The 18115-nt window shown below is 39.8% G+C and overlaps 1 protein-coding gene across 5 annotated transcripts in view; it reads left to right on the top strand.

Moving 5' to 3' along the window:
- Positions 1–18115, top strand: part of Efhc2 (EF-hand domain containing 2) — a 261879-nt gene that overhangs the window by 75987 nt on the left and 167777 nt on the right. For all 5 annotated transcript variants that reach the window (XM_087189834.1, XM_087189833.1, XM_087189837.1 and 2 more), the window contains one exon: positions 13545–13733. In XM_087189834.1, the coding sequence (XP_087045960.1) occupies positions 13545–13733 (189 nt within the window). The remainder of the gene's footprint in view (positions 1–13544; positions 13734–18115) is intronic.

An 18115-nucleotide genomic window follows, 5' to 3' on the forward strand; every position in this document is an offset into this window, starting at 1 on the left:
TTTTATAAAAAACTATCAAGCTAGTTTCCAGAGCACATTACCATGTTACATTTGCAGCAGCAGTGCACCCTGGTCAGTATTTAGTGTTGACTATTTTTTATTTGAGCTGTGTGATATGTGTGTAGTGATTTTTTGTGTGTGTGGGTTTAATTGGCAGTTCTCTGATGATTAATGAGTTGAACATCCTGTGCTTATTTGCTGTCTATATATCTATCTTAGTGTAACATCTACCTTTTGCCCATTTCTAATTGGACTGTATTTTTAATGTTTATTTTGGAGAATTCTTACATTTTTGATACTAGTCCTTTATGCTGTGGTTTGCATATATTTTTTTCCCAGTCAGTAGCTTGTCTTTTCTTCTTATTAACAGTGTCTTTTGTATAGCCAAAGTTTCTAATTTTGAGGAGGTCCAATTTAGGAGTTTTTCCTCTTGTATATTGTACTTTTTTGTGTTAAGTCTAAGAACTCTCTGCCTAGCCTTAGATCATAAAGATTGTTTCTTGTTTTTGTTTTTAAAAATTTTTTCTTTGTTTGTTTTGAGGCAGGGTCTGCCTATGTAGTTCAGGCTGGCCTCGAAATCGTGGTGATCTTCCTGCCTCAGCCTCCCAAGTGCTGTGATTACAACCATGCACCACCAGTTTTAAAAAAAAATTGTATATTTAAGTCTGTGATCCATTTTCAGTTAATTTTTGTATAAGGTGTGAGATTTAGGTTGTGGTTAATTTTTTGGCCTATGGATGACCAGTTGCTCCAGCACCACTTGTTGAAAAGGTTGTCCTTCTGTTGCATTGCTTTTGCACTTTTGTGAAGACTCATTTGAGCATGTTGATGTGTGTCTTCTGGGTTTTCTGTACTGTTCATTGATCTATGTGTCTTTTCCTCTGCCAGTGCCACACTATTTTTTTTTTTTGGTACCAGGGATCGAACTTGGGTCCTTGAGCTTGTGCAGCAGGCAGCAAAATCACTGAGCTAAATCCCTGGCCCAGCCACACTAGTTTTTATTATTATAGCTAGATAGTAAACCTTTATATCAGGGTCAGTGGTTTCTCACATTTTATTTTTCTTTGTCAGGGTTCTTCTTTGTCTTCCTTATTTTTCCCAAATTGTCCTCACCTTCTTGCCTGTGATCCCAAGGCAACTGCTGCAGCTCTAGCCATCATGCATACCTCTCAAGGCAAGAAGAGGGAAATGAGTGGCAGCATCATCTACATCTGTCTCTTGGCTCAAGAGTGCAAAACCCTTTTCTAGAATCACAGAACAGACTTCTGAAAAAGAGGCTGAGGAAACAAGTGCAGTGTTTAGCTTTTTTTGGAATTTTTAATTGGTGACTGAGTAGGGAGAAGCAATTTGGGAATGAAAATCAGCTACAAGAAGCCAAGGAGCTTAACTGACTTTGGGGGAATGTTTTAGAATTCTCTATTGATTGATGCCCTTGGTTGAATTATTTAAAGAAAAAACCCTCAAGAGTCTTGAGGAAAGTGCTGCACATTTCTCTAGATCTTATTGATTTAAAATTTATTTTCCACTCTGCTGATTGAAATACATTATTAAATATATAAGATCAGTGTTACAGTGAATTGATGGGTAAGAATCACAAGCACAACAGTTTTCCAAGTTAGGTTTGGAAAGAGGAAAATTAGCTTAAAAATGTTTGAGATTTTCATTGACATGCTTTTTTATTTGCACATTTGGGCTTGTTTTTAGAGTGATTTCGCTTTATTAATAAGTAATGATAGCTTTCACACTCTTATGGTCTTGAGCTCTAAGATCCTACTTTACCTGAGGCAATTTCATTATTTTCTGTAGGAGGTTCAAAATATCTGCTGAATGACTTTTTCTTCTCCATAGAAGTATAGAAAAAAGCAAAAGAGAAAATGAAATTCTAAAACAAATATATGAAGGGTAGGGGGGAAAATACCTTACACTATTCATGGAACAGAAACTAGTCCAAACTCAACCAGGCAGACATATCTAAGAATGATGGATTTAGATAATTCTATATAAAATTTTCCATGAATCTTAAAAAGAAGTTAGAAAAATAAGTATTATTAATGTTTATTGAAATACTAAAATTTTCCCATTTGCTGGGAATTCCCGGCCTTGCGCATGGCAGGCAAGCCCTGTACCACTGAACTGTATCTTCAGCCCCTAAAATATTAAACGTGAACTGGCTCTTTTCAGTCCTCACATCTCCAGTAACTGATGGTTGCTGTAGAGGATTTCTGTAGCACTCTCTTCTAATACCTGCTCTGCTTTTAAGGGATTGAGTCTAGATCCAATTACCTGACCTATTTCCTTCTTTCTAGGTTATGGTAGTCATTTTTGCTGTTATATTTGTCAAAAGCAAAAAATAATAATTCAACCTCACCAATTTAGACAAGGGATCTATTCCTTTTCTTCAAGAGGGCACAAAGAATGTGAGGCCTAAGGCTAAGGCTTCAGACTTTGGGTTTCCATTCTGGATTCATCACTTCCGTTAGTTGAGTGACCTTGGGCAAATGAAACTATGCTTTGGAATCCTCATTTATAAAATGTAGATATGACGTACACAGATTTCCTCTGAGAATTTGGTGTTTAGTGCTTCTAAGGTACTTAGAATCGAGCTACACTTTTTAGCTATTGTGGCTATAGAAATAACATTCATATCTGCAAAGATAAGTGAGCTGTAAGGTTCAGGCCAAGCTCCTTGTTCCTCCTGCTTTTGCAGACATCATGTGGGTTTTGGCGTGTAGCCTAGGAAGAAACAAGACTCTGATGTGCTAGAGCTCTGAAAGATTGCAAATGAATCAGCAGCTCCTGGTGTTCTGCTTGCCTGCTGCCTGCTTCTCCATTTGGGTTAGCTTTATGGGTTCTGTAGTGGTCCTGGCAACTTATTGATTGTGAGATTGTTTCTGTCTAGAATACTGCTGCTCTTTCAAGGACCTCCTCTGTTATCATTATTATTTTTGAATTTATTGTGTTCTGTGTTCTAAGTACTGTATCTGATCCTGGTGATATAAGTATTGGGCATTGGGCAAGTACATAAATGATTAAAGACAGGGTGACCTTCAAGACCTCATTAAATCTGTTCAGGAACAGAATGTTCTGCCTCTCCCAGCCAGGGAAGACTTCAAAGGAGATGACGTTTAGATGATCTTTTATTTATTTCTTACATTTTTCTGAGCTTGGGTTATTTTAAGGAAATTATAAATACTGGAAACTCAAGAGTTTTGATTTGCAATGCCTTACCCAGAGCTATTAAAAAAGACATGTGGTTCAGAGATATTTCTGTCCCTGGGGATGCTGAGACCATTCTCATCAAGGTCACCACAATCTCCATGTTGCCAAATCTGGCGTCAAGTCTAAAGCCTATCTTCATTTGTTTTATTAGTAGCATTGGACCCAGGTAATCACTCCTTCCTTCTTCAACTGCTTTCTTTACAATTACTGTGACAAAAATGTAGTTTTCTTCCTGACTCCCCAGGTACTCTTTTTTTTAAGTCTTTGTGAATTCTACTCCATCTCCCTGATTTGTAACAGGGGAATATTTTTAAACCTCAGGCTTGGGCTTCTTTTCTGCACTTCCTTCATTTAGTTCACTACTGTAGCCTTGAACATCAGCCGTCCACTGACTTCTGTTAGATTTTTATATCCAACCTTGACCTTTGACCTGAATTTCAGACTCACACATCTGCCTGCCAGTCAACATCTCTGCTTGCTTCTCTGAGCGGTATCTCCAACTCAGTGTGTCCAGAGTAGCATTCTGGACTCCTGTGTCTGCTTCCTCCCTCCAGAACTCTGATCTAGGTTCCCTGCACACTGTTCCTCGTCCCATAACACCCCATCCTTCTAGTTGCTCAGGTCAGAATACTGGCATCATTAACAACTCATCTCTTCCTGTACCTCATTTGCTAATGACTAGTTCTTTAAGCTATAACATATGATAAATCTCGAACGGCAGTACCTCATTGTTTACTTAGCTTTTGTACTTACATTTTTCAGAGGAAAAAATACTACTATAAATTGTAAATAATCAAGACAAACTATTGTATGCAAATCTCTGTTGGCAACATCATCTTGGAAGAGCCATTGAATAAAGTTTATTTACTATATAAAAAACTAAAACATGTAGGATTCAATCACTTTTACTCTTCCATTTCTATTTCTTTGATGTTGGCCACCCATTGTTTTCTGCCTGAGCTATATAGAAATATATTCAGTTCCTTGTATGGTGGGCAGAGTGATCCTGTTACTGGATTTTGGGGTGCTGGTATTTCCTTCTGGTGGTGATTTCTGGATTCTTTCTGTCCTGAACAAAGAATTGAACTAAACATGTATAAATGGTGGCAAAGTTTCACATTTATTAAAGGTTGGGAAAAACACGGAAGGGTAGGGAAAAAATGGGCTCTGCAGAGGGAGCTTGGGCCAAGTAAAAGTAGGAAAAAGGGAGGAAGAAATAAAAATACACTCTACAGCATAGAGTGGGCTACCATGAAGAGACATGACAGCAAACACTTAATGGTGATTGTCCTTCTGTTATATTTCCAAGCTGGTGTTGTGTCCAGGTCATCCTATCAAAAACCTACCCGAGTGAGTTTTTGTGAGAGTCCACATGCAGGGCTCTGAGAATTGTTCTGCACATGTGTTCCAGGATCTTAATCATACCTCTTTTCCCAGCTAGTTTTAGTTACATCCTATCTTCCTGCCTCAATCTTTGTATCCTCTGTTCAAAACAAACTCCATTGTCCTTTAAGCCTCTACGCCTTTGGCCCCTATTTATTCACTTAATCTCATGTCTCAAGCTGGGGTCCCTAGGCCTGTCAAGAGCAAGAAGAGTGTGGTGTCCTGCAAGGTAAGGCCTGACAGGGAGCAGCATGGCAGGCTGGAGTACAGGAGGGCAGAACTGGAGAAAGGTCTGTTGATGACCGCAGGATGCTATTCCTGGGAACATGAAATTAAGGTGGTGGGTTCGAGGGAGTGAAGTTAGAAATGCAAGCAGGACTCAGGGCTGAAAGAGGCTTGGGTCTCTACGAAATAAAGAAGTTGAATGTCTTCATGGTCTAGAGAAAGGAACTCAGGGGAGGAGGGCCAAAGGATGTTGGTCACGGCCAGAGGCCCAAGCAAAGGGCTATTGCAGTTAGGACTTGAGTAACCATGGAGATTGTAAATGGACTGCAGTCATTCCTGTTTGCTTAGTTGTATGGTTTTCTTCTGCTTTATCTCCTCTTCTGGCCAGAGCCTTCTTAGCATCTTCAGTCCACCCTTTATAGCTCCTAGCTCTTTGGTCATGCTGGCAGATCTGTACCCCCCTGGCAGTTCTGTACCTTCTTCCTTGTTCTGTGTCTGGGTTCCTGAACACCATCAAGGGACGTGACACATATCCTCGGGTCACATTGCTTCCTAGATCACGATTTTTGTCTCTATCCCAATTTCTACCCTTTTCCTAGATGCTTAAACTGATGCACTCCTGTGGAATTTGTACCATGGACTCAAGGCCTGCCAAAATTTGGTAACATGCATGCGACCTGCAGGATTTAAAAACCCTATGTATGATCCAACAGATGCTTTATGTGGTACTTAGTATCTCTCTGCAAATTGAATCACTTAAAACTAAAATGAATTTAAAAAGGAAATTGAGGGCCGGGGATTTAGCTCAGTGGCTCCGCTGCCTGCCTCGCAAGCACAAGGACCTGAGTTCAATCCCCAGTACCAAAAAAAAAAAAAAAAAGGGAAATTGAATATCTGCACCATAAATGGGAGCCATGCTACTTAAGTGGAAGATCATGGTAAAAAAAAAAAAAAAAAGGCATGAAAACAACCGATTTTAGATATGATACCTGGAAAAAGCTGAGTCAGGCTGAGGGTGTAGTTCAGTGGTAGAGCTCTTGGCCAGCATGCACAAGGCCCTGGGTTTAATTCCCAGTACTGTGAGGACAAACAAACAAATGCATGCAATGAGTTGAAGGCCTGCTTTTTTTTGTTGTTTGTATTTTCTTTCCATTACTGGGTATTGAAGCCAGGGCCTTGCACTGTGATATATGCCCAACTCTTTATTTTTTTTACTTTGAGACAGGGTGTCATTAAGTTGCCCTGGCTGGCCTTCAATTTGATGATCTTCTTGCTCAGCCTCGTGTGGCTGGGATTACAGATGTGTGCCACTGCACTTGGTTGTTTTCTTTCTGATAGTAGTTGGGATTACAGGTGTGCGCCACCAGGCTTGGCTTGTTTTCTTTCTGATAGACAAGTGTTTAGGTGGTAAAAACCCTTAATTAAATCCATGTCATTAAACTGAGACTTACCCTTTCCTGATGAAAAGGGAAAGGTTAGCAAAGGGTAAACTTGGAAAGTAGCTCAGAAGTTTGTGTGTGGGGATTCTGTTTGTTTTTGTAGTGCTGGGGGTAGAACCCAGGGACTTGGCACATGCTAGGGCAGCGCTCTGCTGCTGAGCTGTAGATTCTTAATTTCTTGGTATACTGTGTGTGATTTAATCAGCTTCCTTAAGATCTTTATGTTAACATGTGGTAGTGGCCTCTTCAAGTTTTTTGATTTCAGATTGTCCCCCTTTGAATCTCCTTTGCCCAATCTTAAGGAATCTGTCTTCAGATGTGCTACCGCATCCTGTCCCTCCATTCCTTGGTAAAATTTGATGGCTCCTTCTTGCCTGTTTGATCCAGACCACAATTTTTCACTTGGTAACCGTTTAATGTATCCCTCAAGTTTTATGGGCCTTCTATATCTGCAGCAATGTATTAGATAGGGAGACAACACGTAAAAAAGAAGAAATAGACACCATAATCTCAGAGTTAGACAACGTTTGTCACGCTGGGGGTGCAGCTCTGTGGTAGAGCACTTTCCTAGCATATGTGAGGCCCTGGGTTCTATTCCCAGCACTGCAAAGAAAACCCTACAAAACAAATTTTAAAAGTTTTCAAAATAACCTACTACCTATTCTTTTTCTCTTTTCAAGAATGATCTCAAAAAAAAAAAAAAAAAAAAAAAAATGATCTCCAGGCCTGGAGATGTAGTTCAGTGGTAGAGCACTTGCCTAGCGTACTCAGGGCCCTGGATTCCATTCTCAGCCGCCAAAAAATAAAGAAAAGTTATCTAAGCTGAGGACAGTGACACGTACCTATACTTCTGCTTTTAGGGAGGCAGAGGCTGGAGGATAGCTTGAGCCCAGGAGTTTGGGGTCATCTTGGGCAACGTAATGAGACCCTGTTTCTTTAAAAAACAAAATCTGTCATCTAGATAGACAAATAAGATGTGGGTGTGTGTCCATGTTGTGGTATATGCGCGTGACAGAGAGCTGGTGGTCAGCAGGGGCCTCAAGCTCCTGGGCATCCCTGGGGATGGTCATTATTTAGCTCATTTGTGGTGTATGAATCTCACACTGGCTGTTTTTTTCCTCTAATTGTGGTAAAATACACATAATATAAAATCTATTATTTAACCACTTCAAGTGTGTAATTCAGTGGCATTTAGTACATTCACACTGCTGTACAGCTGCCATGACTGTTTAAAGAAAAACTTCCTCACGGGCAGTTACTTCTCATTATCTCCTCTTTTTAGTCCCTGGCAACCACTAATCTTCCTGCTTCTATGAGTTTCCTATTTTGGATGCTTCATAGAAATGGAATCTCAGAATATGTGAACTTTTACATCTGGCTTCTTTCACTTAGCATAGCGTTTTCAAGGTTCATCCATGTTATACCATGTGTCAATACTTCATTCTTTTTGATGGCAGAGTGATATTGCATTGTATGGCTAGACCCCTGGTTTCTTTTTTTTTTTTTTTTTTTTTTTGAGACAGAGTCTCGCCATGTAGTTCAGGTTGCCCTCGAACTCAAGGTGATCCTGTTTCAGCCTCCCAAGTGCTGGGATAAGAGGCATGTGCAACTGCACCTGGCTAGACTACATTTTCCTTATTCATCAGCAGATGGACTTTTGAGTTTTCAGTTGTTTTTTTTTTTTTTTTTTTGGTACCAGGGATCGAACTCAGGACCTTGCGCTTGAGAGTCAGGCATCACTGAGCTAAATCCCCGGCCCTGAGTTTTCAGTTTTTGACTATTGTGAACTTTGTTTTTTACTATGAATATTTTGTTTTTACTATGAATATTTGTGTAAACATACATTTTCTGTAAACATACATTTCTCTCTCTGTCTCTGTCTCTTGTATTTGCAGTATTGAGGATTGAACTCAGGACCTTTGTACTAAACTACATTCCCAGCCCTTATTTTATTTTTATTTAGAGATGGGTTCTCACTAAGTCACTGAGTTGCCCAGGCTGTACTTGAACTTGTGATCCTTCTGCCTCAGGCTCTCATAGTGCTGGAATTACAGGTGTGTGCCACCTCACTTGGCTTTAGTTTTTTGAGTATATACCCAGGAGTGGAATTGCAGGATCATATGGTAATTCTGTTTATCTTAATAAGGAAGTGCTAACCTGTTTTAATCCATACTATTTTAAAATCCCACTAGCAATATATGAAGGTTTCAGTGTCTCTGTATCATCACCAACACTTGTTATTCTTCTCTCGTTTGATTATAGTCACCCTGCTGAGTGTGAAGTGGTTTCTTTAGTTTTCATTTGCATTTTCCTAATGATTAATAATAATGAGTATCTTTTCATGTGTTTTTTGACTATCAGAATATCCTCTTGGGAAAATGTCTATTCAAGTCTTTGCCCATTTAAAAATTGAATCATTTGTCTTCTGCTGAGTTGTAAGAGCTCTTCATTTATTTTGGATTCCATATGCATGATTTCCAAATATGTTCTTCTGTTTTGTGGGTTGTGTTTTATTCTCTTGATAGTGTATTAATGCATACACATTTAAAATTTTTATGTTTATTTTATTTATTTTTTCTTTGTTGCTTATACTTTTGGTATCATAGCAAGAAACCATTGCCACATCCAGAGCCATAGTGTCTTAGTGTCTGGCTTCTGTTCCAAGATTGGGAGCTGTGGCTTGCCCAAGGCCACGTCCCTAGAGCCCACATAGCTCAGCAACCTATGGATGCTCACTAAATGTTTGTGGGAGAGATGACTGTGTGATAGGTTAGGACCTGGCTGTTGGGAGAGGAGATCTAGTGTAGAAGTCCTGAAAAGAGCCATGAATGAGCTTCAGGGTGCTTTCTAAGCTGTGAGATGTTGTCTGACCAAAGAGGAGGATGTATATGGAAAAATTGTGGCATTCTGGGGATCGGGTAGCTGAGTGAGGCCTTCAACAATGACAAGAGCTTTTTGGATGTGATGATGGAAACTGGGATCCATGGAGGAGACTTATGAGTAGTGGAGAAAGATCATCGGAGACTGGAAGGCTGGCTGTGACTTAATATTCTTTACGCCACATTCCCTAGAATAGGGCACACGGTTCAGTAAATAATCTGGCAGCTTGATAAAAGGAGAATGTTAAGGTATTCACATATGAGGCTTTCCATAATATAGACCACCTTATATATGCTACTCTGTCTCACTTTGCTTCCAAACTTGAGCTGGTCCTTTTTACTAGACTTGTCTGTCTCTTGCCCCTCACTCTGGGGCTATCAGCTCATCTGCTATGCAGCCTCATAACTCTGCTTGAACACCATTGCCTCTCCTCTCCTGTCAAATTTTTCTCATTCTTCTGGCCTCAGCACTGATCCCAATTATCCACAGAATCCCAGTACTACCAGTTCACCCTAGCAGTGCTCAGCTCTGGTCAGATGAACTCACTGGAGCTTAGTGCTGCATGAACCTTAGGTTCAGGTGCAGGCAGCCCTAGGTACTGTATAACTCTGGGTGTGCCAATTTGCTTCTCTGCCTGGTTTCCTCATTGTAAAATGGTAGTGATAATACTATTATGGCTTGTAACTTTATGTCCCCCCAAAGCCTCATGTGCTGCTCATAGACAGGGCTTTTTGGAGCTGGCTGGGTCTACACAATGGGATTCTGGGATTAAGATTGTGTGGTACAAAATTAATCCACTGGTCGGAATTAGCATAGTTCTGGGTGTAGATAATGGAAGCTCCACGTTGGGTATGGGTGGTATCAATCAATAGGCTTGCAGCCTGCATGGAATATAAAGGGAGAGAGGGAAGGCAGGCTTGGCTGTTGCTGCTTGCTGCTTCACTATCTCCTGCCTGCTGGGCCATGGACTGTTTGTCCTCTGTGATGCCCCTCTGCCATGCCATGTTGCCTTAGAGCCAGCTAACTATAGACCAAAACCTCTATAGACTGTGAGCTGAAATAAGCCTTTCCTTCTTTAACTTGTAGGTGTTGGGTATTTTGTCCCAGCAATGAGAAAAGTAACTAAGACATTGATCAAATAATTTTGTGACAGTGAATCCTTTAGGAAAAGGTCCGGCTTAGAATAAGTAAGTGGTCAAACATGGTAGCTCTACTGTTCTCTAGTTGTTTTTGATACCTAAATCTTATTTCATCAGCAAGATTGTGGGTTTCAAGGTAGGAGCCAAGTCTTAGGCTTTTTTTTTTTGCCACTGGGCATCGAACTCGGGACCTTGCGCTTGCGAAGCAGGTGGTGGCACCACTGAGCTAAATCCCCAGCCTGTTTTAGGCTTATTTTTAACTAGTGTATCTGGTACAAAGCTAGTACTACAATAAATGCTTAAAAAACATTTGTTGGTTTGAGATGAGTTCATGATTACCCAAAATTACTTGCTTTAGAAGAGGGGACATTGTTATCCATTAACCTTTTTTTTAACCATTAACCTTTTTTTTTTGGTACCGGGGATCGAACTTGGGACCTTGTGCTTGCAAGGCAGGCACCGGAACCACTGAGCTAAATCCCCAGCCCCTATTGTTATAAAATTATGTATTATTCCATCGTTAATGTTGACAAACCCAACTTTTGCTTTGCTCTCTGGTGATTTGGGACTGATTTTTTTTTTTTTTTTTTTTTTTTTGGTACCGGGGATCAAACTGGGGACCTTGTACTTGGAAGGCAGGTGGCAGAACCACTGAGCTAAATCCCTGGCCCAATTTGGGACTTATTTATGGTAATCTGATTGTATGTGTGATTGTGTGTGTATTAATGGGAGGGGTTGGTAACTGATTCTCCAAGGATCAGAACCAGGCTGGAGCTCAGCATCCTAACCTTTGCGTCTAGCTTTCCTGTCCAAGTCTGAGAGCCTGGGTTCTGACCTGCCCTGGGTAGCTGTCATGGCCCTTGCTCCCCTGGACAATAGTGCCCAGGCACTTCTCCATTCTTCCAGGCTGCCTTCACCACAAAAGGAATTGCCATGCTAAAGTATTTGCTTTGCCAGAGGCTCTTGCCCTGGTTGTATACAATCTCGGCAAACTGGCAAGTAGCAAATTCCCAATAAGTGTTGTATTTGGAGTGAGAGGCAGGGCCATGAACTCAAGAGTGGGCTTCAAGTGTTTATTTTTATTTTTATTTATTTATTTGTTTGGTACCGGGGTTCGAACTCGGGACCTTGCGCTTGCGAGGCAGGCACCGGAACCACTGAGCTAAATCCCCAGCCCCAAGTGTTTATTTTTAATGCAGGGCAGGGCATGTGGGTGTCCATTCTATAATATCATATCCACTGTGGGATTGAAATAGTAAATGTTTAAATTAAAAATATTTATTACACTAAAAGATACATTGCCATTAATCCCCCTTCAAGATACTCTCCCTTGCTTCAAACACATTTATCCCATTGTTGTCACTTTTGAAGCAGTTCTGGAGGTCCTCTTTTGTGTCTTTATGAGGTGTGATCACAAATGCGGCGATTGCTGCCACAGAGTACCATCCAACAGAAAAGCAGGCTTGTGAAAATATTACATTGTAACCTTATTCATCAGATCTGGCACTGTGAAACTTCTGACTCTTCCCCAAAGTCAAAATGACCTTGAAAGGTCAAAGTTTTGAATTAATTCAGGACATGGAAGCAGCTACAACAGTGCAACTAAAGATACTCGTGAAAGAGAACTTCTAGAACTGCTTCAGAAAATGGCAAGAATGATAGGATAAGTGTGCTCGAAACAGAGGGAGGGCGGAGGGTTATGGCAGTGTGTCTTTTAGTGTAATAAATTTTTAAAAATTACTCTACTTTTTGATTGCATCACATATGGTTTTTATATATTTTATTGCAGAGAAAGTACTCATTTTACGTATCTACATCTTTGGTCTCAAAAGTTGATTTTGTTTTTATTGTTTTCTTAGTTTATGTTTAATTGATGCAGCTGCTTTTAATCTAGCCTCTGATAACTTCAAGAATAACTGTCTGCATGCTAGTGCTCCATTCTCTGTCCAACCTTAAACTCTTTTTTTTTGTTGTTGTTTTTGTTTTTTTGAGACAGGGTCTCGCCGTGTAATTCAGGCTGGTTTTGAACTCACTATGTAGCCCAGGCTGTCCTCAAACTTGCAGCAGTCTTCCTGCTTCAGCCTCCTGAGTGCTGGGATTACAAGCATGCGCCACAATGCCTGGCCATGTAGTTATATTGTATATTCATTATTACATCCTATATTATCATGAATATTATGTAATCTTGAATTTGTTTATTCCAATGCATTATCCATAAGTAATACTGTATTTTTGAATATTTCTACCAATTTTTTGATTGCCATGTTTTGAGATTTGTCTATTGACAAGTAATTTGTCTATATTGACAGGTAATTTTTGACCTGTTTTAATATTCTCTTTTATAAAGAGAGCACAATCAAGGTATTTTTCCTGCTATTTGCAGTCAGTTTGTTGTTTGTCACTCTTGCAAACACTACTGTAGCAGATAATTTGATGCCCAGTCCTTGTGCTGAGAAGCAAGAGACTTAGGAGTTAGCTTGCCATGCCATGGAATACATCATTCCCATCACCTTGCTAGAAATTTCCATATCTGTCCCCCAAGTGGCTGTTCTGCTTGCCTTTCCCACTGGCAGTGCATGAGAGGTGATCTCAGCCCACATGCTCAACAACCTTTGCTGACATTATCTGCGTTTGCCTCTCTGTCCGAATCACTAGCTAAGGTAGGAGGCAAGGTGTTTTGATAGAGAATGTCAACTCTGTGCAATTTCTGTTACATGTATTTTATTTTATTTTATTTTTTTGGTACTGGAGTTCAATCTTGGGACCTTTCGCTTGTGAGGCAGGCACCGGAATCACTGAGCTAAATCCTTGGGCCCCTGTTACATTTATTTTAATGAGGACAAGATTTTGTTTTCTGTTTTAGTGAAAAAAATGTTCAGACTTAAGTGAAAAACTGTTAAATATTTGCTCTGGACTAGAGGGGCTGTTTTTGTTTTTTCTGTTTGCATTCTTGGCAAATAAGTGGGAAAGACCAATTAGCAAGCTAATGTTCTAAATGTTCACTTGAAGTAACTGTTACCTTGAAATGTTTTAAATAGCATGGAGCATTAGGTTTATTCTTACTGCTTTTTGAAGTTTGGAATCCTGTATGTTAAAATTGACATAATCTTATGGATAAAGATTGTTCATAATTATTTGCTAGTCCATATGTATTTTGTGTTGGAAAAAATAAATGATGGGAAAATGTGTTTCATTTGAAAATAGATAACAGTCATAAAGAGTAACTTTGGCCATTTTGTATTGTTTCTTGTGCTCGTAGTGGGGAAAGGAGAAGTTTCATAAATCTCAACATTGGGGCTTTTGCAACAATGTTAGAATGCTGGTGAGTGAAGAGAAGCCTGGAATAGGTGGAGAACCACTTATTGGGCAAAAAGTGAAGACTAAATACAGGATATATCCGAAAGGAGAAGGAACTGATGTACCGTCATGGGTAGCTTTTGATAGACAGGTAAGTCATATGACGTTGCAATCTTACAGTTTTAAATGTGGATTTGAGAAAATTAGGGTCTTCAATGTAAATGTTAAAGCTAGCTTTTGGTTTTTCTTTTTTCTCTTTCATACTTATTATTGCCTTTATTTGTAGTGTTTCCCAATTTTATTGTTTTAAGTTGACAAATAAAAATTATGTACAGTTGGGGGAAGTCCTCTGTATCTGGAGAGTTCAATGTGGACTCACCAACTTGTGACTGAAAATTTTTGAAAGAAAATGTTGAGCCTGTATTGAACATGTACAGACTCTTTTTTCTTGTCATTATTCCCAAACAATGTAGTATAACAGTTATTTACACAGCATTTACATTGTATTAGGTGTAATAAGTTATCTAGAGATGATTTTAAGTATGTGAGTGGATATGTGAAGGTTATATGGAAATACTATGCACTTTTATATTAGGGGCTTGAATATCCTTAGATTTTGGTATCCATGGGGTCTTGGAACAAATCCCCCACCAAATACTGAGGGATGACTATATACTTCTGAAGTACAACATGTTGCTTTGAAATATGTCCACATCATGGGCTGGCAAAATCAAGCTAATTAACGTACGCATTACTTTACATACTTTGTGTGTTGTGTGTGTGTGTATGTGTGTATGTGTGTATGTGTGTTGAGAACATTTAAAATCTACTCTAAGAATTTTTGAAGTATATTGCTATTAGTTAAAGTCACCATGCTGGACAGTAGAGCTCTTGAACTCATTTCTCCTAACGGAAGTTTTATATGTTTTCGCTTAGACTGCTTCTTGGCTCGCCTTAGGCCAAAAGACAAATTTAAGAAAAACACTCTTAAGCAAAGACTAGTTATCCTTCCTCTGTATTGGTTGCAGGATGCCAGATATCCATCTTTCTTGGCTAATGCTTATCAACCTTTTTCTCATCTCCTTCGGACAAGATAATCTGTCCTTCTGTAGACACTTGAGTCTGTTCAGATGGTCACTTTTGCCTAGTGAGTTGCTATTAACCAAGTAATTGTGTTGGATTTTGAATGTGGTGTTAAGTAGAAACAGAAAAAGGCTGGGGTGCAGCTCAGTGGTAGAGCACTTGCCTACCATGTGCCAAGCCCTGGATTCACTCTCCAGCACCACAAAAAGAAAAATAACCTCCCCCGCAACAAAAACCAAAATCCAGAGAGATGCCTTCGATTCACTTCATATTGATTATGGTTTCCTATCCTTGAATAAAGGGTGACATGGCAAGAATTACAGAAGTGAGCTGGGTGTGGCAGCTCATTCCTGTAATCCCAGCACACGGGGGGCTGAAGCAGAAGGATCGCTTCGAGGCCAGCCTGGACTACATAGTGAGTTCAGACTATGTAGTGAGACCCTGTCTGAAAAAACAGAAAAAACAAAAACAAACAAATGAAAGAATTATAGAAATGAAAGGAAGATATGCCATTATTGAACAAGAGTCTGATTTGATTTGAGACAGGGTCCCACTGTGTAGTCCAGGATGACCTTGAACTCTGCTGTGTAGCCCAGGCTGACCGAAAACTCATGATTCTCCTGCCTCACTCTCCTGAGTGCTGGGATTACAGGCATGCACCCTATGCCTGGCCTAAGTCTGAAGTTTTTAATGTATATGTTTACAGATAACACACACACAAACACACACACACACACACACGCTCGCTGACATACCCATAGTTGAACAACGAAATGCAGTTTGAGTATCTCTGTTTTCAGTCTAGTGATGAAATCCGGGGTCTCTAGCAGGTAGACAAGGGCTCTACCACTATGATACATCCATGGGTCTTGAGCATCTTTATTTTATTTTATTTTATTTTTTTTGGTTCATACTTGTTTCCTATTTATTAAAGTCCAGGTTACTATCACATGGCTTGGTACTCAGTAAAGGTAAACTTGTTCAAATAATGTAATATGTTATCATCAGCATTTCCAGGTGATTGTTCACAATCAAGTGGCACTGTCAAGAAATCCTTGAGAGGGAAGCCCTCTGTGGGTTACACTTTGTCAAGCAAGGCCCAGCTCCTCTGGAGTGGAGATTCCCAGTTCATTCAGAGTTCCTTTCAGTTCCTCAATGACATAGGGGTAGATTTCCTTATGAGGTCTTGCTTTGTCTTTAACCACCTCTAGGATCCGAACAGCACTAGCAAAATCATTTAACCGTCTGCATGCCCACTAAGCAGCATCAGTGATTTTGGGTTCTGGAAGCAGATCGTAGCCAGCAACCGTGTTCATCCCTTTAAGCAATTCCCTGGCATCTGTGTCTGGCTTGTTGAAGTATGTCACCCAGTGTGCATCAAATTTCTCATCTGTCTCCTGTGACCAGTGGGAATATCAGTGAGCTGACTAGATAGCGGTGATGGGACAGCCGGGTGGGGGTGGGGAGCTTGGCTAGGGCAGCCGCTGATACCTCGCTGGGAGAGGAGAGGAGAGTGGTGGTGCCCAGCATGAAGGCGCTGCTAGCACGTGGGCTGAGCAGATCTTGAGTATTTTATTTATTTACTTTTTTTTTTTTTGGTACCGGGGATCGAAAGGACCTTGCGCTTGTGAGGCAGGCGGTGGAACCACTGAGCTAAATCCCTGGCCCAGGTCTTGAGTATTTTAAAAAAGGGACTAAGATCAAAGGGAAAGAAACCCAAGATTACCAGCTATTTCCCGTAAGGTAGCCATATGGGAAGACTGTGTTAAGACAGCCCTATGTTATAACCTCATGTTCTCTTATACAAAAGAACCTGTTACTAGATTATTTTAGACCCTGCAATTAAAAAAGAATTCAAGACTAGATATAGAATTCAAATCATAGTAGTCTAAGTTTACCAGGTGTGTGTGTTTTAAATTTTAAATATTTATTAACACTTGATTGGTTGGCAATACTTTGATTCTAGTTAAAATGTCCTCAAATATAGTAGAAGTGACATATCCCCATGTAATTGTTACAGCACACACTTTTTTTGAAGCTGAGTTCTAATACAATATAGAGATCTAACATACCACAGAGAGAGTTCCTTTCCTGAGAAACCATCTCTACTTTCAACATGGGCCAGTATTTCTCTTTCTCTCCTTTTGATTTATTTTTTATTATTTTCAGTACCTGGCTCAGTGGTGGAGCTAGAACTCAAAAACAATTTGTGGGTTGACCTACTTGGGGTGATTATGCATGGTTATTTGTTAGTCACAATTTTGTAGGATATTTATTTTGTAAGGGCCAAGGAAAGATTTATTAATTTTTTTAACCTCTGATGTCCAAAGGAGAGTTTTGACAGTATTTTAACTAATTCATTACTGAATTAAGTAACTTAGGCCACAGTTTATTGAACCATTCACTTGCATTTAAAGTTAAAAGTTCATTTTATTTCATGTTTTCCTCAATATTTAATATGTGCCTTTTAAGCTTATTTTGCAGGCCTTTAATTACTTATAAAATTATGTAGAATATTTCATGAAGTTGAAATAACTTTAGCTTCAGACTGCTTGAGAAAATGAAGAGCTTGCTCATTTCAGATCTAACTAAAGGCAACATAATTCTTTCGCTTATTTTGTTGGTCAACTTCAATTAAATATTTATTGAGGTTTAAATGAGACCCTAAGACTATGAAATATTTATGTGTCCTGATGAGATTGTGAACTACAGACTAGATCCTAGTTAATACCCAGAGCAAATTATAAAGCGCTTTCTCCATTAGCGGTTAAACAAAACAAGTCAACGCCTGTTAATCATTTTTCTTAAAAACGAGATACTTTCAACTAATTGGCAGTTTTTCCAGTAGCTGTTAATCCTAGCAATATATCTAGGGTTATACTGTCACCACACAAAGTGAAAATAAAAGCAATTCTTTGGAGAGTGAATTAAAATTAGTATCTGTAGTAGGCGTTGTGGTGCAGATCCCTCTTACCGGCCATGTTCCCATCCCCCAGCTGCAAATGTTTTGACGCATGCTCAGACCTGTAACACTCTGGAGATTTGCTCTTGGCTGCTGGGAATTGCAGCTCCCAGAGACTCCTGGGAAGTGACGTTGGACCCTCTCTTCCAAGAGTAGGCAGCCAGTGACTGAGTGATTTAACAAGGGTAGGAAGTTTAGCTTCCTTGCCTCAAGATGGACAACTCTGCTATGATTTTTTCTCCCCAGTCCCGTGTGCATCAGGTCAAGTCCGGACCTGAGACTGCATCTTCCCTTGTTTCATTTCCCTTTCCTCTGGCTGTCTCTTTCACTCTTACAAGTTTCTCTCCAAAGTGGGACCTTAATAAATCAGCTGTGCCTTAATTCATTTCAGCTTGTGCTTCTATAGAACTGAACCTAGGATGACATTCCAGTTTTTATCCTTAATTATAAAAAAGTGATCATCAAAATGCTCTGCTTAGGTAGACCGT

Source organism: Heterocephalus glaber, unplaced genomic scaffold (genome assembly GCF_053883595.1).
Source record: "Heterocephalus glaber isolate CG9 unplaced genomic scaffold, H.glaber_assembly_v1.0 deba00001547, whole genome shotgun sequence".
Lineage (NCBI taxonomy): Eukaryota > Metazoa > Chordata > Mammalia > Rodentia > Bathyergidae > Heterocephalus > Heterocephalus glaber.